This window comes from Macrobrachium nipponense, chromosome 12, assembly GCF_015104395.2.
Source record: "Macrobrachium nipponense isolate FS-2020 chromosome 12, ASM1510439v2, whole genome shotgun sequence".
Classification (NCBI taxonomy): Eukaryota; Metazoa; Arthropoda; class Malacostraca; order Decapoda; family Palaemonidae; genus Macrobrachium; species Macrobrachium nipponense.
The window spans coordinates 68,108,736-68,129,321 of NC_087205.1; the positions used below are offsets into that span (position 1 = coordinate 68,108,736).

Consider the following 20,586-nt stretch of genomic DNA (forward strand, 5'->3'; position numbering starts at 1 on the left):
CATACAAAAGTTTTTTTTTTAAATTCGCGGAAAAATACTTATAGGCCTACCAGCCTAAAACTTTTGAATCACGCGCCTTGGGGGATGCTGGGAGTTCACGGATCAAGGCCTTGTTTTGTTTTGAAGCGTGACCCAAGTGCGCATGCGCGATATCCCTTCTTCTCGCTCCAGCCAGCATCAGTAGCGCATCATCCGAGAGCGATCTTTCGTCAAAAGCGTGTTTTTTCTGGACTTGTGCGAGACTTGAGCACTTTGTGTTGCTACAGGACATTCATAGATATGTCTCAACGACGTGTGAACCGCGAAAGGCGCGTTTTACCCGTCGGAAGGGATCGTGTAAGGCGAGTTTTGGACCTGGATGCTGGCGAGGGGCCAAGCACCCAGCATGACCCCGCACCTCAAGGCCGTTCTGTGCGGCCATGTGTGGCTGAAAGTGTTTCAGGAACACAGCGTATGCCTTTGGTTACCCCTAGGAAGCATGTGGGCGTCCTTAGGGGCATTCGTAGGCATTTGGGAGGCCTCCAACCAAGGGACATAGATGAATATCTATCGGAGCTTGATCGGGAACATGTTGCAAGTCCTCTTTTATTTTTATGGCGGATGGTCATCGAGTGATGAGGACATCAGTCCCGATGAAAGTGAGGATGAATATATGCCCCCAATGTCCGTTTGAGGCTCACATCCCGAAAGTGAGCTCGAATTCAGTGGGTTCAGTGCTTACGAGGGGGAATCTGAGGAGGGGAGGGGGAGGGGAGGATGGGGATACGGGGGGTCAAGTTTTATCGCAGAGGACGATACAGAAAGTGAAGGCCTAAGTGAGGGTGATGGGCCAATGGGGGATGGGTAGAGTGCATTATCCGTGCCCGCCCGCGCACGGGCATGTAAGAAGGTCGGCTCGTCGCGCCAGCCAAGGTGAAGGTCGGTCGTCGGAGAGTGACGAGGGGGGTGGACGGAGGACCACCCCACCCCTCCTAACATGCACCCCTTCACGGCAACCCCTGGGATCACCGTACCAGTACCCCTGACTGTTTTGGGGTTCATCCAGCTTTTCCTTACGTGGGAATTGCTGGAATACCTGGTATACGAGACGGTGGACTACGCTCGGTACTGCCGGTATGAGCTGAGGACGACCTTGTCGCATTACTGGCGGGGTTGCAACCTCATTGACATGGCGCATTTTTTGGGGCTGCACATTTATTTTGGTATGACACCTGCTTCCGACGTCATGGCAATATTGGAGGAGGAATTATTTTTTATGTATGCCTAATGTACCTGGTGTTATGTCCCGTGATAATTTCCTGGCGTTGGACAGGTAACTTCAACGCCTTCAACCGAAGGGCCCATATACCCCGAATAACAGTGATCGCCTCATTTTAGTGCGCCCAGTGTTGGATTATATCCGTGATCGGTGTAGAAATCTCGTGATTCCTGGAAAGAACCTGTCTTTGGATGAGGGGATGATGCCTTACAAAGGATGTCTTAGTATAAAAAGTGTATAACCCCAAGAAGCCGAAGAAATATGGTGTGAAATTCTTCTCATTACCGAGGCCAACACTGGATACGTTGTGGACTTTTCAGTGTATTCCGGGGTCTTCTCCACGCTGCGTGACACTGTATTCAATCTTGTGGGACGTTTCCGTAACCAGGGATATCACCTGTTTATGGATAATTATTATAAACTCGGTATCCCTGGCCCAGGAACTGTATGAAGCTGGTGTCACGTCAGTGGTACCCTTCGGTTGGTGCGTGGGGCCCCGAATGTCCTCAAGAGGTTTGCTAGTCATCCACAACACCTGGCAAGAGGAGAGACAGAGTGGCGGCGGAAGGGTGTCCGACTCGTCCCCATGATTATGACGAGTCATGAACCCATCCAAGAAGAGATCGTAAACAGAAGAAAGACACGTCGACAGGGCCGAGTTGTGTTTGAGGAGTTTCGTATCGAGTGGCCTACCGTCATTGGGCACTACAACAGGCACATGGGAGGAGTTGATCTCTTTGATCGGCTCATCCAGTATTATCCCTTCGCCAGGAGAACCAGAAGGTGGACACAGAAGCTCCTCAAATACATCCTTCAGTTGGCCCTCCAAAATGCCCCCTACATACTGTACTGTGGGTACGCGGTGACAATCTTCCGAGGTTGACCCACTTACAGTTCCTAGAGGAAGCCGGAAATGCCCTCATCAACTTCGATCCCGATGAGTGGCCTTCCATTACTGACCCCCTGCCCCGAGCTGCAGATCTGCCCCTAGCGGAAAGGGCAGATAGGAAGGCCAACTTCGCTCGACCTGCCGCCCGCCCTGCTGACGACGCCCCTGCTGACGATGCCCCTGCTGCCGCCGCCCCTGCTGACGACGCCCCTCTTGCTGCCGGCCCCGCCATCACCACTTCTCGTCGGGTAGTGGACCCTGTGTGTTGGCTGCAGCCAAGGGATCACATACTGGAGGCCTTACAAGGGCGAAGGCAGAAACGGTGCCGGGTGTGTCATATGAATGGCAGAAGGAGAGACACCAGGTTCTTCTGTCGTCTCTGCAAGTTGCTCTTTGCAGGATAGGGAGTGGGACCGAAATACCACACTAAGGTCATGTATTGGAGCGCGCCCATAAATAAACCGACCAGCGTAGGCCGCACAGGGCCGTTGGGTCCATCAGCAGTAAGGGTGCGCGTCTCCCTACTCCACCTGTACCTCGTCATGTCGAGTGGAAAAAAAATGCAAGACTCTTCAATGGAGGAGGGAGAGAAAACAAGAATAGAACGAAGAGTCAGGATTACGAGTGAGTATTCTGCATTTATTTTATATTTATTTTTATATTTATTACAATTTTTTATATATCCATACCTATGCATGATAAAATAATAATAAGACATTTCATTGTATGCGAAAAGAGAAGTGTCACCTGCATTCCTTTTATTTATGTATTGGTACCAGAATCGAAGAATGTAATATATAAGTATTTTACGATAAAAAATAAAAACTTAGGGTTAATATAATATCTATATATATATATATATATATATATATATATATATATATTTATATTATAAATATTGTTTTTTTTTATTAAGCAAATTACTTACAGTCTAGTAATATTCAATAATTTATCTTCACTTTAAAACAAATTGCAAGTCTCTAGAACAATATCTCGATTTATGGTGAATATTTGAAAAAAATATTTTTATTCCTTTCCGCGCGCCGATTCTCGGCAGCAATCTCCAAAATGCTTAGTCACATTCGCCTAATATTTGTGCTCCTTTTTATATTACGCTTTTTTTAGAGTTTTATATATGGAAATGTGCGCAAAACAATATAACAAAAAATATTGGAAGGTTGTAGCATTTCTCATTTTTGAAGTATTTGCATATAAAGTACGGTAAGTACGAAAAAAAACTACGATCGGTCAACTTTGACTCAACCGAAATGGTCGAAAAACGCATTTGTAACATAAAAATCTTACAGTCTAGTAATATTCAATCATTTATCTTCACTTTAAAACAAATTGCAAGTCTCTAGAACAATATCTCGTTTTATGGTGATTTTTTGAAAAAAAAAAAAATTTTCCCTCCGCATGCCGATTCTCGGCCGAAAATCTCCGAAACGCGTAGGTCACATTCTCCTAATATTTGTGCCTTTTCATATTACGCTTTTTTTTTAGAGTTTTATATATGGAAATGTGCGCAAAAACATGCACAATATAAACCAAAAATATTGGAAGGTTGTAGCATTTCTCATTTTTGAAATATTTGCATATAAAGTATGATAAGTACGAAAAAAACTACGATCGGTCAACTTTGACTCAACCGAAATGGTCAAAAAACGCATTTGTAACATAAAAATCTTACAGTCTAGTAATATTCAATCATTTATCTTCACTTTAAAACAAATTGCAAGTCTCTAGAACATATTTAGATTATGGTGAATTTTTGAAAAAAATATTTTTTTTCCCTCCGCGCACCGATTCTCGGCCGAAAATCTCCGAAACGCGTAGGTCACATTCTCCTAATATTTGTGCCTTTTCATTTTACGCGTTTTTTTAGAGTTTTATATATGGAAATGTGCGAAAAAACATGCACAATATAACAAAAAAATATTGGAAGGTTGTAGCATTTCTCATTTTTGAAATATTAGGAGAATGGTCGAAAAACGCATTTGTAACATAAAATCTTTACAGTCAATATAAATTCAATCATTTATCTTCACTTTAAAACAATTGCAAGTCTCTAGAACAATATCTCGATTTATGGTGAATATTTGAAAAAAAAAAAAAAAATTTATTACCGTCCGTGCGCCGATTCTCCGGCAGCGAATCTCCGAAACGCGTAGGTCACATTCTCCTAATATTTGTGACATTTCATATTACGCTTTTTTTAGAGTTTTATATATGAAAATTGTGCGCAAAAAACATGCACAATATAACAAAAAATATTGGAAGGTTGTAGCATTTCTCATTTTTGAAATATTTGCATATAAAGTACGATAAATAGGAAAAAAACTACGATCGGTCAACTTTGACTCAACCGAAATGGTTGAAAAAAACGCATTTGTAACATAAATAAACTACAGTCTAGTAATATTCAATCATTTATCTTCACTTTAAAACAAATTGCAAGTCTCTAGAACAATATCTCGATTTATGGTGAACATTTGAAAAAAAATATTTTTTATTCCGTCCGCGTGCCGATTCTCGGCCGAAAATCTCCGAAACGAGTAGGTCACATTCTCCTAATATTTGTGCCTTTTCATATTACACTTTTTTTTAGAGTTTTATATATGAAAATGTGCACAAAAACATGCACAATATAACAAAAAATATTGGAAGGTTGTAGCATTTCTCATTTTTTTTATATTTGCATATAAAAAAAATTTTTAAACAAAAATTCGACATTTGGTCAACTTTAACTCGTCCGAAATGGTCAAAAACTGCATTTGTAAGCTAAAACTCTTAAAGTATTGTAATATTCCATCATTTACCTTTCATTTTGAAGCAAATTTCCAAGTCTCTATAACAATATTTTGATTTATGTGAATTTTTTTTTTAAAAAATTATTTTTTTACGTCCGCGCGCTACGAATTCATGCATCATTTTGTGATAATATTTTCTCTGTGTTGCTTTTATTGTTTTACAATGTGTTATATACCAAAATGATCGCAATTTAGTGCACATTACAACGAAAAAAAAGTAACATTGTTTAACCACCTCTTTAAACCTTTTGCCGCAACCAGCCGCGAATTTTTGAAATACACAATTTAATATATGCAAATTTTTTTCCCCCCGTTGTTTTTTTGCCGCTATCATAATTATTCGCAATTTATTTTATATTAATGAATGAATGATTTTTTTTTAATTTTTTTTAAATTTCTGATGGTGGTTGGCCAATACATAAACTTCAAGCAATGACAAAAAAAGGAGCCAAAAATGAACTCTTAATCTTGAAAACTAAGCGCGCTGTGATTTTTTGAAAAAAATATTTTTTCCGCTTCCGCGCTCACTCTCAAACCCCTCCGGCATACGGGAGTCATTTTTTTATTTACCGCTCCGGCGTAAGAGGGTTAAGCTTAATCATATATCAGAACTCATATTGCAAGAACGTGCTGATGACCAAAGTACTTACCCCATCCAAAAACTGACTCACAAGCTCGTAACAGATGGAACAAGCTTCATGAAACCAGACCTGCAAATCTGCATGGCTGGTGGAGCAAGGAGCATGAGTCCTGCAGACCTCGTGCCCGCAGGGGTCCTGCAACACGGCGTTACAGCCGGGATGCTGGCAGTTGGTAGCCTGTAAGTGGAAAGATACATGAGTATCAAGATTGCACTCACAGGGCTACTCTAGTACTCCGCCGCATGCTGGAGATTAATGAAAAATCGGGCATAACCCCTCCCCTGAGAACCTTATGGGATAAATAGGTGATACAATAACTCCGGTGTAAGCCGGAGGAGGAAATTTCACAAACCAGAGGTAAATTATATAGGTATATGACATATAACTATAAAAGAAATTTCCAACATAGGGCAGGGGAGGGACCCAAGCTTAAGATAAAATACTTAAACTAACTTAAGCATAACTAGAATAAAATCGGAGAACGACTCCGAAGCGCGGCGCTGTCCAACGCTACCGGAAGAGTGCCCAAAGGGGCAAACGCCGGAGACGATGGAACGATGGAAAGCTAAGGACCAACTGAAATCATATCCACTCCGTTGGTTGGCAGAGCCTACCACGCCCCCTCCCGTAACCAATGGGACGGCGGGGTAGACGAGGCAGAGGCCCGCCGTCACAGGGGGGGGAAAAAACAAGGAGGGAAGAAATCAGTTTTCGTGTACACCGCGGGACGCCGGCGCAACCAGGGAGGGGGGAGGCCAACCCCCCAACCCTCGCCACACTGAGGCACCACAGAGCACGAGGGAGAACAAGGTCACCCCCAGCCTAAAAGTCTGTCCAGGCTCCCCTACTCCCTCCGCATAGGGAGAGAGGGAGCCTGGCCCGGATGGAGTGAGCGAGAACAGATCATCCCTCCCTCCTACTCTATAGCGAGAGGAGGAGGGGGGAAAGCGACTGGGGCGGGCGTCTAGCCGTACCGCGAGCGAGAATGGACCAAGGTACGATAACAAAACACAACCGACTAGGTCGGAAAGCCAAGGGTCTAATGCAACCAAACTGACGACGATGGTGCAACAAAACTGAATGATGCAACAAAACTGATAAGAGAGGATGCAACAAAACTGCAACTAACGTGGACCATAGGACCATCAGAGACCCAGGCTACAAGGCTAGACGCCCTAGGCTAACCAGAACATAACTATACATCGATAAGTGAAAGTAGGGGAAAAAACAATGAGTGAAAGAGGAAGGAAGTCCAGGAGTGCACAACTGACTCGGAAGAAAATCTATCACTCAGAGCTAGCCTAAGCCGGTAAGGAGAGCAATGGCTAGGGTCTGGACAAGGAAACACTCAGATGCCTACGCTAGGTAGAGAGACATGCATGCATGAACTAACACCAGGGGTAGGCTAATTCCCCCTAAACGATGTAAAAAGTAACATGGCATAAATAGAAATAAATAATAATAAATAATGGGACTAGAGTAACACGTGAATAAATTAAAAGGAAAGGTTCCAGGTATGGAAGACCGAGAACCTAACCGAACACGAGGCGGGACAATGCCGCCATGCGCCAGACCGGGAACCCGTATTTATACCTAAAAAACGGCAAATACAAGCACCTGGATGGAACAAAACTAAACCCAAACCTTTTCAGGGCACTTAACTTAGCTGCTGCAATAGCTGCACGTTCCATCACGACTTAGGGAAAAGGATAAATCCAAAAAACACAGAGCGAAAGAAAACACGTGTGGTTCCTAGTCCGCTAACTGAAAGGATGACCACCAGAGGCGCGGCGATCGGCGTGGCGTGGGGTGTAGTGGTAGTAGTTGCCGCCTCGACCTGTGGATCGGATCGCTCTCTGTTTGGGAGTTTTTGATATAGGAGAATTCTAAATGGCAAGTTCGTGGTAGTGGTCTCACTCCGCCCAGTTACCATACCGACACCCTTCTTTTATTTTGGGTGAGCGAGTCAGTTATACTGACATCTTCTTTGATTTGTTTTTCTCTGGTATTTGTTAGCTCATTTACCTTAGAAATAATGAACTAAAGGATTATTTCACGCAGCGACACGAACTGAGCCCAGAAATGCTTATAACTGCCTATCTTGAAAGTTCAGATACCAAATGTATACCTTTAATAACATCCTACTTTAAATACACCTAAAATTACTAACCTATTACTGCATTAATCTTTGAGGTTATATTATTAGTCATCTTAAACATTTTACCATTAAAATATATACCTACACATGAAATAACAGAGAGAGAGAGAGAGGAGAGAGAGAGAGAGAGAGAGAGAGAGAGAGAGAGAGAGAGAGAGAGAGACCAGTGAATGGCAACATCATATATCTGACCATCAAGAAGTGAAATATGAATTATTTCTGAGACAGAGAGAATAATAATGGAGTAGAGAGAGAGAGAGAGAGAGGAAGAGATTATCGTAGTATTTGTAAAATACTTTCACATATGATTTTTGTAGTTACAGTTATTATTATTATTATTATTATTATTATTATTATTATTATTATTATTATCATATGAAAATATTAATAAACATATACATACGTGTACCATAAAAATCTCTCATCTCCGTAGAGAGAGAGAGAGATACCTGGAGTTCGAAAGAACTAAAATCTTACTAATTCACTGTAGTATTTTCTTTATTGAAGTGATTGCTCTTTACATCAATATAATATTTGAAAATTAGTAAATCATTTATCATACAGAAAGCATATATCTCTGTAAGAGAGAGAGAATTATAGTTATTATGTGATATCATTTAATCTTATTAAACTTACTAATACAGTATTGATCAGTATTAATATTTTAAGATTAGTAAATCATTTTTGTATCATAAAAATGTATTTAGGCATGAAAATAACATCAAAATACACTAATTAGTGATTATTTATCGTCGGAAAATCCCGCGAATAGGCGAATTCACCGCAAAATAATGGGTAGATATGGTCCAGGAACAAAAAATCCGCGAATCCGTGAGTAAGCAAATCCGGAGAACGCGAATACGGGGGCCCCACTGTATATATATATATATATATATTATATATATATTAATAAATATATTTATATAATATATATTATATATACGATTATTATATCTATATATATATATAAATATATATATAGCTTAGTGTCAGGAGCCAGGAATCAATCCATATTAATAACCATCAATGAAGGGAAGAGGACACACAGATGTGCATGCTGTCTTTATTGCAACGTTTCGTAATTATCAAGTTAATTACATCATCAGGCTGTTAAAATGAAAAATAAATTTCCTAGTAAAATTGTAAAAACAAAACTAAAAATTAAAAATTCAGAAATGCAAAAGCTAAAAAAGTTATTCTTACAAGTGTACAAAATATACACATTAAAATTAAGGAAGTTAAATTATTTAAAAGGACATACATTAAAATGAAAGATAAATGAACATAAAACAAGCAAAAATTGACAAAAGATTGAAAGCAGCAGTGAACAGTTACAGAACAAAGAAGTTAAGGACCAACCTAGAGGAGTGACAGCGTTAAACTAAACGTAAACATAAAAACATAAATAAACAACACAAGTCAAGACAAATACAGAGGGGAGGAAGACGTATGGGTGTTCAACGACGGAACAAGGTTGCTTTAATAAAGAAGCGATTCTAGAATAACAAGGTCGTGCGGGTTGGTGGTATGGCCTAAAATACAGAAGTCTTTATTATCAATATATGTTTTACATATTTTGGAGTGATTTCTGATATTGGAGTGTTCTGGGTTTGCAATCCTGCTGCCAGTACGGAAGCTTATGCCACGATGAGAATCGATACGCACCTTAAGGAGTCTGCTGGTGGATCCCACATAGGTCCCTGTTTGACATTCAGGGCAAGTATATTTATAAATAACACCAGAGGACATATAAGGTGATAATCGCTCCTTCGAGGTAAAGAGGGAACCGGTGGTGAAAGGGTTCTTAGGGATTAATTTTACGTTTATGGCAGGAAAATGTTCCTGAATGATTTCTGTGAACTTTTTGTGAAATTTAATGTCATGAGTAAATAGAAAGCATGCATAGAACTTCATTTTAGGGACAGTTAAAACTTTTGGTTTAACAATGAAATGTTTTTTCAGTAGGTGATCTAATTTCCTATAAATTAGCTTAGCAGGGAAACAGTTATTGTTAAAAAAAGTCAATTAAAAAAGTTATTTCGTTATGGAAACGGATCCAGTTTGACGTAAGGACAAGTGCTCGGTGGAGAAGGGTAGAAACAGAGTTGGACTTAAAATTCATAAAACAGGAGCTATAAAAGTTGGTACCAATTTACTTTTTTAACAAAGAAAAATCCGCAAATGTGTGAGTCGCGAATCCGGAGGACGCGAATATGGGGGAACACTGTATATATATATATATATATATATATATATATAATATATATATATATATATATATATATATATATATATGTGTGTGTGTGTGTGTGTGTGTGTATATAATATAATATATATATATATATATATATATATATATATATATATATATATATATATAATGATGATAATGTAGTTGAGGGTGATGTTAGCCACCCCAAAAATGGTTTGGACCAGTTTTGGTGGAACTATTCTCAAGGGTTGGCTCACAAGATTCCAGGGGGTTGGTTCTTGGGGTAGGACTCGGTTTTTGGCCAGAAGTCCATCATTACAGATAAAGAAAGGGTAATACCATGTACACAGTCTCATTCCTAACAGGCAGGTTTAGTTTACACCCAAGCCTCGTAATTACATGATTGGAGCCCTCCCTCTTTCCCTCTGATGGACATAAGCATAAACAGAATGAGGATTGTCTGCCAAGTCGTTCCTAACTCGTTCATTTTGGGGCGAGACTAATCACCTACCCAGAACATTAGTGTCGCCACTGCGAAATTTGATTTAAGGTACTGAGTAAATGAAACTAATAGCTATGTAATTACTCGGTAAGTAGTACATCAGGCTGTTCGAAATATGAAACAAATATCCCCATGAGAAATAAAGGGAATCAGGGCATTCATTCCAGCCAACCCAAAAAGCCTCCCTTTTCACATTTTTTTTTCTATTGTTAATGTGTTAAAAAATTAAAGTGTAAAGTAATAAAACAGTACGTTGTATGGAGTAAATTTTAGAAAATTTTGTTTCCCTGTATGGTTTACGAACTGTTTGGTGAAAATGGCGCATGGCCAGCTAGGGGATGGAGGAAGGAGAGGAAACCAAAATGGTACACTTGGATCTTAAGTGCATGAAAAAGATTGATTATCCCACAATACATCAACTTACTGCTGGCAAATGGCAGAATTTAAAATAAACATGAGTATTTGCAAACAAATAAGTAATTAGTAAAGAATGCAAGAGGAAAAGGAAAGAGAGATTAAATCTCTTTTCCCAAGGAAGTCACTTATACAAACAATCGAAGGCACACTGACTGAATGTGACGCAGTGTGCTTATTATAGAGCGGAGTTGCTTTTACAGTGGTCAAAATTGTCACCAGGTAGGTATTTTACTGTAACAAAAAAATTTTATTCACTTATTAGTTACAAGGATATTCAAAGGAATCGATAGTGGTTGTGTGTGTGTGTCTGATTGTGTATCTGAGAGAGAGAGAGAGAGAGAGTAATCAGTGTGTTTGCACTTGGATCTTAAGTACACGAAAGAGATTAATTATGCCACAGTACATTAACTTACTGTTGGCAAATGGCAGACTGTTAAAACAAACATGAGGATTTTGCAAACAAACGAATAATACGTCAAGAATGCAAGAAAAGGAGAGATAAAATAACTTTTCACAAGGAAGCTGTTTAAACAAACAACTGAAGGCATGCAGATGCTGAAAGCTGCACCAGTTTGTTTATTATACAATTGAGTTACTTTTACAGTAATAAAAAATCGTAAAAAGCAATTGTCACTAGATAGGTATTTTACAGTAACATAAATAAAAGTGATTTGGGCATATCGAGTGTAAGTAAAAGAAATGGGTGAATAATCATCCCAGCCCAGCTGATAAGTAAGTGGGAAACAGAGCCATTCTTCCCTATCCTCTACTCTCTATCTCTCTCTATTGTCTCACTCAGCGCACCAAACACTGACTTAAGTCTTGAGCAAGCTTTTTTTTTTTTTACTATTATTAAATGTATTGTGAAATTCCCCTTTTTATGTGAATTGTTAATGCTTTTACATGCATACAGTAATATTTTACATCTATTCTCCTTCTCTCCTCAACATATCAACACTCCCACATTCAATCTCAAGTCAGGTGCGAGTGATGGCACCACGGTGACTTACGATTTGTACATCTTTTATGCTAAATTTTATATTGAAATGCTTTATTCTTTTATTTATTTTGTCAAATATGGTTATCATTAAACTATATATTGTAAATGAAAAAACATGTTAACACAGTTTTTCTTGTGGGACGCTGTAGGCTGTCGAATACAAGTATAAACAAGATAATCAGTCAGTTTGAAGTACAAGCATTTGTTTGACAAATGATACAAAATTTTCTGTAAAATAAAATTTAGGTCGAAAACGAAATGTTCCATATAAGAAACGTTTGACAAACGAGGTACCACTTTATATATAAAACTTTTATTTTATTATAAAAATGTCATTGTTATTGTAGATAAAAATTAGGTTTTAAATCCTCTGATGTACTATATTGAAACTTAGATGTAATATATTTAAAATGAAACTGCTTTATTAGCACCCCACAATTTGTTAACTTTTGTCTTTCAGGTATTATTGGTTGTTGGAGGTCAAGCTCCTAAAGCCATTCGTAGTGTGGAATGCTATGATTTCAAAGATGAAAGATGGTTCCCAGTTGCAGAAATGCCTACTAGGAGGTGCAGGTTTGTACTTACACATTGTGCTCATGCTTGGCTTCCCTGTAACAAGAGTACATTTTATAAGAAATCCTATAGCTCTATGAATAAGCATTATCTAGTACTAAGGGTACTATCACAGTGATCATTGCCAAGTTGATACGTATTTTGTGTTTACCTAATTGATTTGTGATTTGAATGAGTTTTAAGATATTACTTAACTCATTCCAATTTCATTTTTTTGTGTATGTATGGATACATGAGTGAATGTATTTATTTTGAGCATGTGTTCCATTCTGGGCCATTGTGTAGTTTTTAGTTTAATTTTCGCTCATTTATCATCTCACCAAATGAACTACACGCATTTAGTTCCAGAGCTTGGGATCAGGCCTAGACCCGGTATTTTATTCTAATCCGTGGGGCCAGCCTTATGAAAACTGAAAGTAAGGTAATAAAACCATTTTTACCTTTTAGTATATTATTGGCATATCTTCATAACAAATAGCCCATTTGAGGAATAATTATAAATCAATGAAACAAGGTTTTATATATGCAATCCCAGCTGAGAAAATGTAAACATTGAAGTACAGTTTCTCTAACAGCAACCTTTTTCTTTTGGTAACCTTTTAGAAATTTCAGTGGTGGTGTAATTACAGTAATTATAATATTTAGGATAACAATATTCATTTTTCATTAAAAGTTTCTCATACATATCACAAGATTGATCACATTTGCCACCATCATAGGGATTCCAGTCTGATTCTGGCGAGTCAACTTTGGCTTTGTCGTCTATATGATACACATCATCTTTGGCACCAACCATGGCATTTTTTAAACGATTTTATGACACACTCAATTTTCACGTTCCCCATGCTTTTGTAACAAAATGCAGTGAACATCACGTGAGGCAGCACACAAAACTGTTTATAACTGTTTAGAACAATTCACTCTTTTGAACGATAATTGTGTACGATCATTATCGTTCATTGTATTTTTATTAGCAGTTGTTCGTTGCTGAATAACCACTGGTTCCATGCAACGTAAAACACCATATATACAATACCATAATACAATACTATATACAATTACCAGTTGTTTGAGAATAGCAATAAAACAAAACAGTGGTTTCCCTTTTAGGCAACATAAGTATGGAAAAACATGAAATAGAATCTGCTTTGTTAACCCTTTGACGCCGATTGGACGTATTAAACGGCGACGAAAATTGTCTATCGGGTGGCGAACCGACGTATGGTACGTCGACGAAAAAAAGATTTTTTAAAAATTCGCGGAAAAATAGTTATAGGCCTACTAGGCAAAAACTTTTGAATCACGCTTCTTGGGGATGCTGGGACCTCACGGATCAAGCTGTTGTTTTGTTGACAATCGTTACCCAGGAGCGCAAGCGCGAATTTCTTTCTTCTCCCACTAAAAAGCATCTGCGACACATCTCAGAAATTATTTCGTCACTTTGACATAATTTTTGAACCACTTTATATTAGCCGTTACATAGAGTATTACATATAAAAATGTGCGCAATTTCATGAAGAATACAACTTAAAACAACTCATGGTTGTAGCTTTTATCAGTTTTGAAATGTTTTCATATAAATAACGATAAGTGCCAAAATTTCAACCTTCGGTCAACTTTGACTCAACCAAAATGGTCGAAAACCGCAATTGTAAGCTAAAACTCTAACATTCTAGTAATACTCAATCATTTACCTTCATTTTGCAATGAATTGGAAGTCTCTAGCACAATATTTCGATTTATGGTGAATTTTAGAATAAAAACTTTCCTACTTCCGCGCGGTAACTGCCGAAAAAATCAAAATTTTTTCGTCCAATTGTCGTAATGTTTGCAGTTTTATATTAGCCATTACATAAAGTTTTATATATGAAAATGCACACAATTTCATGTAGAATACAACAAAAAACAACCCATGGTTGTAGCTTTTATTAGTTTTGAAATATTTTCATATAAATAACGATAAGTGCCAAAATATCAAACTTCGGTCAACTTTGACTCGACCGAAATGGTCGAAAAACGCAATTGTAAGCTAAAACTATTACATTCTAGTAATACTCAATAACTTACCTTTATTTTGCAACAAATTGGACATCTCTAGCACAATATTTTGATTTATGGTGAATTTATGAAAAAAATAAAAAAAAAAACTTTTTCCTTACGTCCGCGCGGTAACTCTCGGAAAAATCAGACATTTTTTCGTCCGGTTGTTGTAATGTTTGCACCATTTTAAATTAGCCGTTACATAAAGTTTTATATATGAAAATGTGCGCAATTTCATGTAGAATACAACAAAAAACAACCCATGGTTGTAGTTTTTATCAGTTTTAAAATATTTTCATATAAATAACAATAAATAGAACAAATTTGACCTTCGGTACTTTACTCGACCGAAATGGTCGAAAACTGCAATTGTGAGCTACATCACTTACATTTTAGTAATATTCAATCAATTACCTTCATTTTGCAACAAACTGTAAGCCTCTAGCACAATATTTCGATTTATGGTGAATTTTTGAAAACGGCTTTTTTTTTTAGTCCGCACGTTACGAATTCATGCATCATATTGTAATAATATTTTCTCTGTGTTGCTTTGATTGTTTTACAATTTGTTATAAACAGTAGTACCTCGAGATACGAAAGGCTCAACTTACGAAAAATCCAAGTTACGAAAGCCAATGCGAAAAATTTTACTGCTCTACATACGAAAAGTTTTCAAGATACGAAAGGTTTCTGAAAGTCCGAGATTCGCCCCATAACAATTTTGAAACTCGCGCCGCACGCCGCCATCTTAGTTATAGTAGACTTGCCACCATCCTCCTGCTCTCCCATTGGTTCCTGATGCTAGCCAAGCCATGAGATCCTTCTCTCTGATTGGACAGCATCCCTCCCATCATGCATCTTTTATACGTACGTGTTGGCGTGCTTTAGCTCGGCCACTCCGCACCCAAAACTTTACCGTATGCAATCAGCATTCGTTCTCTCCAACGATTTCGTTTAGTAACGTAAATTCGTTAGTGATTTCGTTGCAGTACATATTATCGTGTTGTGTGAAGACTGTATTATTACGTTTTGTGTAACTTTACGTAAATTAACGTAGTCATGGGTCCCAAGAAAGTTGAAATTCACAGAAAGAAGCGTATGCTCTCTTTGGAGACAAAGATGGAGATCATAAAGAAGTACGAAGCTGGTATGCGATTGAGTGTGATTGCAAAGGAATACGGCAGTAATCCATCGACAATAGGCACCATCTTTAAACAGAAGGATGCCATCAAAGCAACTACACCATCGAAGGACATCACTATTTTGTCCAGCAAGAGGAGCCATGTGCACGACGAGATGGAACGGCTGCTCCTCATCTGGATAAAAGACAAAGAAATCGCTGGCGATACAGTAACGGAGACGGCAATCGCTCACAAGGCCAGTGCTATTTTCGGCGATTTGATTGCGTAGGCGGAAGACGAGGGAGGGGAAGGGACTTCAACGCCAACCCCAGAGTTCAAGGCTTCGCATGGCTGGTTCGAGAAATTTCGTAAACGGACTGGCATCCATTCGGTGGTGCGTAATGGGGATCCTGCCAGCTCGGACACGAAAGCGGCCGAAGCCTTTAAAAAGACGTTCGACGAGATGATGACCAAGGAAGGCTACAGTTCTCAGCAAGTCTTCAACTGTGATGAGACTGGCCTTTTTTGGAAAAAAATGCCTCGTCGGACATACATCACGGAGGAAGAGAAGAAGCTACCCGGGCATAAGCCTATGAAAGACAGGCTTATGCTCGCACTTTGTTCGAACGCCAGTGGGGATTGCAAGGTGAAGCCCCTACTGGTGTATCACTCCGAGACTCCTCGAGCCTTCAAGGCCCACAAAGTGTTGAAGGAGAAGCTTCCAGTGATGTGGAGTGCTAATGCAAAAGCCTGGGTAACGAGGCTTTTGTTCACCGAGTGGGTAATTCTGTGTTTCGGCCCGACTGTGAAGAGTTTTTTTGCAAGAGAAGCGCCTCCCCCTGAAATGTCTGCTGGTGTTGGACAATGCCCCTCCCCACCCTCCTGGCCTCGAGGAAGATATCCTAGCGGAGTATTCCTTCGTTAAGATTCTTTTTCTTCCGCCCAACACCACCCCTCTCCTCCAGCCCATGGACCAGCAAGTGATAGCGAACTTTAAGAAGCTGTACACGAAACATCTTTTCAAGAGATGTTTCGACATCACCGATACCACAAACCTCACCTTGCGTCAATTTTGGAAGGAGCATTTCGACATCGTCATTTGCATCCGACTCATTGACCTAGCTTGGCAGGAGGTTTCGAGGCGAACCTTGAATTCCTCATGGAGGAAACTCTGGCCTGATCCGTATCCGCCAGAGACTTCGAGGGATTCGACGTGGGCAAAGCTGGTGCTGCAGAGTCAGAAACAGTTGACGATCCCGAAACTGTTTTGGAACCAGATCTTGACGAGATCGTTGCACTCGGCAAGTCCATGGGGCTGGTCGTCGACGAGGACGACATCAACGACCTTCTCGAGGAGCACCAAAAGGAGCTTACGACGGATGACCTGAAGGAGTTGGAGGCCATGCAACTTAACGTTGTTCAAGAGGAGTTCTGTAGCAGCGGCGAGGAAGAGGAGGAGGAGCCTATGACAATGGCAGAAATTAAGGATATTCTAGGCGCTTTTCATAAAGTGCAATCGTTTATCGAAAAAAGACACCCCGAAAAGGCTCACACAGGTCGTATGCTTGTGCAGTTCGATGACATTTGCCTGAGTCGTTTCAGGAACATTGTGAAAAGTAGGCAGAAGCAATCTTCCTTGGATCGTTATTTTTTAAAGAGGCCTTCAGCATTAGCAGGAGTAAGCAAAAAGGAAGAACCAAGTGTTAAAAACAAAGTTGAAAGCAAAAAGGAAGAACCAAGTGATAAAAAACAGAAAGTTGAAAGCAAAAAGGAAGAACCAAGTGAGGAAAAACAGAACGTTGAAAGCGGTGATGAAGTTGAAATTCTGTAAAAAAAAAAAAAAAAAAAAAAAAAAAAAAAAAAAAAAAAAAAAAAAAAAACGTAAAGTAAAAAAAAAAAAAAAAAGTTATAAATAAAAAAAAAGAAAATTTTTTTTTACGTAATTTCTAGATTTTTGTAAGTTAAGTGTTACAGTTTTGTTAAGGTGTTTCGTAAATTTTAGTTTTATAGTTTTCCTTAAATTTTTTATGTGTTTTCGTAAAGTTAAGTGTACGTACGTACGTTATCTGCCGTTTGTCCTCCTCCTCCTCTGCCGCCACTATCGGAGATAGCCTCACTCGAAAGGTAAGCTTCCACATTTTACGTTACAGTAATAATATTTCTTGTACACTAATATACACTTTATTTACAGGTTTTGGATTTTTATTCTTAATTTAGGTATTGAATGGTCCAAATTGTTGTAGTATTTCATTGTTTATAGGTCAATTTAGCTTTATTATGAAATTTAATGGGGTGTTTTTGGAGGGCTTGGAACGGATTAGCCATTTTACATGTAAAATGTGTTCCAAGATACGAAAAACTCATTATACGAAGGCCGCCTCGGAACGGATTAATTTCGTATCTCGAGGTACCACTGTACCAAAATCATTGCAATTTAGTGTGCAATACAACGAAAAAAATAATTAGCTCATTAGCTTTAACCGTTTTGCTCACAGCGCGATTTGTATACAATTATATATGATTTTTTTTTTTTGCGCAGTCATATATTCCAATATTTATATATGATAATGATATTTTTTTCATTTCTGATGGTTGCATACTAAACTTCAGGCAATAACAAAAAAAGGAGCCAAAAATGAACTCTTCATCTTGAAAATTAAGCGTGCTGTGATTTTTTGAAAAAACTTTTTTTCCACTTCGGCGCTCGCTCGCAAACGCCACCGGCATACGGGAGACACTTTCGGAAATACCGGCTCAGCGTTCAAGGGTTAAACTCACCTTTGATAATTGACGAAAGGAATGTGTGTCTGAATTAAGTTCCATTTGGCAACTAGAGACAGTGATGATATCGGTAAAATGTGATCAACTGATTTTTTTAAGGTGTAAACAAAACTAGAGTGCAAATGACGCATCATCGCTCTCTTTATAATATTGTAATATGATATACATACAATATATGATCACAGTAAAGCCAGTTTTATTAAAATTATCATTATTCTCATTACAACTATTACTCGACTTTTGCAAGTGGATATCTGTCATTGTAGCAACCTAACTAAGGCAATGCTCTCTCTCTCTCTCTCTCTCTCTCTCTCTCTCTCTCTCTCTCTCGCTCTCTCTCTCTCTCTCTCTCTCTCTCTCTCTATCTCTCAGGCTCTCTCTCATCTCTCTCAGCCTCAGCTCCTCTCTCTCTCCTCTCTCTTCTCTCTCTCTCTCTCTCTCTCTCTCATCGACTGTAATACTAATGATACAGTAAAAAAAATCTGGTTTTTAGAATTCTGAATGAAGCAATTATTGTAAACACATGACATAAACAATCGAATTGAGTCTCTCTCTCTCTCTCTCTCTCTCTCTCTCTCTCTCTCTCTCTCTCTCTCTCTCTCTCTCTCTCTCTCTCTCTCTCTCTCTCTCTCTCTTCAACTGTAATACTAATGATGCAGTAAAAAAAATCTGGTTTTTAGAATTCTGAATGAAGCAATTATTGTAAACACATGACTTAAACAACCAAATTGAGACAGCTGATTGCTAACATCATTTACCATAACTATTGAGCATTTTTAAGAGCTATTAAAATTGTCAAATTGTTAAACCCTGCCAATTCTCAATGGTGGCTTCCATAATACTAATAAATTAAAGCTTAAGGTTATAGCCACAGCTGAATAAAACGAATAACGGCCAGGCGGTTAAGTGATGTTCGGAACTGGAGAAATTGCTTATATAATGAAGTAATATGTGCACGTTTTCAACCAACCTTCGTTAATTTACCAGAAAAAAGGTATATCCAAATTATATATCTTTTAACATAATGGCAATGAAGATATTGATGATACTCAAATCAGCCGAGAGACTGAGAATGTAAACAATATCAAATGCAAATGATGTACATGACGATGTTCATCTGTAATACAGTAACAATATGGTAATGGTAATATTCTGTAATTGGATACAACAAGCAAAACAACCTAAGTCATCATTATTATAAGTGTAGTTGTACTGTTTAATTTTGGCAAATAATTTCCTCCAAAGATAATTTTGGTTTTGTAATCTAGAAGTCATCCTATACTACAGATATGAGATGAATTAATGAAAATGTGCAAGATTTTTAACCTCATCTTATCTAAAGGTCGTCTTATACACGGAAATATACAGTATATCCTTTTTACAACATTTTATGGATGGTTTTTAGAGCCCTTTAGTAATATATTTTGTTAACTTTTACCAAGGTTCTGTGAATGCACTAATTCATAGCCAGATTTTTAAAAGACCAACTGTGTATTCATTCATTCTACCATAAAACACATACACAGGGTAAGTTTAGAATGCAAAACAGAAGGATATGATTTTTATTTACGGTAACTTTATATGATGTGTGTTGGTAAATCCTGTAAATGCACAAAGCAGGAGGAATTTTTTATATAAGTAACTTAACCAAGTAATTACAAAGCTAGTTTCAACTCCCACAGCAACTTAAATGAAAAAATTCATAGGTAGCGCTTCAAAGTTTAGTGCAGGTGACCAGTCCTGCCCACCAACAGGACTACTGGGAACAACTCGGGAGACAACCTCATATTGTTACTGCCATGCTTAATGTAAACATAGGATATTTGTGGTAGCTTTTTTCATCAATTGCCGGTTATCTAACCAGTTCTCAGTGATATATATTATCACTGATTTTAAGTAACCTTCAAGCTTATAACTATAAGGATCATTATTTTATTCTTTTGTTATTAAGATCAGATTCAAGTTTTTATATTTTTTTCTTGCAGTAGTGAATTTGCAATTAAATTGATTAACTGCATCCTTGATTTTTACTTTAGTAAGTAGAAAATCTGCTACTACTGACCATTTCAAGCCCTTTTTAAATATCAACTGTATCTTCCTGAAAATTTGGCACAACATGTTTTACACCTTCCGCTAATATATGGCAATATGATTAAGTACCCTGAATAAATAATTAAGGCACTT

The 20,586-nt window shown here is 38.3% G+C and overlaps 1 protein-coding gene across 1 annotated transcript in view; it reads left to right on the forward strand.

Annotated features, from left to right (window-relative positions):
* The window catches only part of LOC135224576 (ring canal kelch homolog), a gene marked incomplete in the record, with an annotated part of 536,926 nt that overhangs the window by 370,913 nt on the left and 145,427 nt on the right, over window positions 1–20,586 (forward strand). Inside the window, 1 exon segment of the mRNA XM_064263711.1 lies at window positions 12,348–12,460. Within this exon segment, the coding sequence (XP_064119781.1) occupies window positions 12,348–12,460 (113 nt within the window).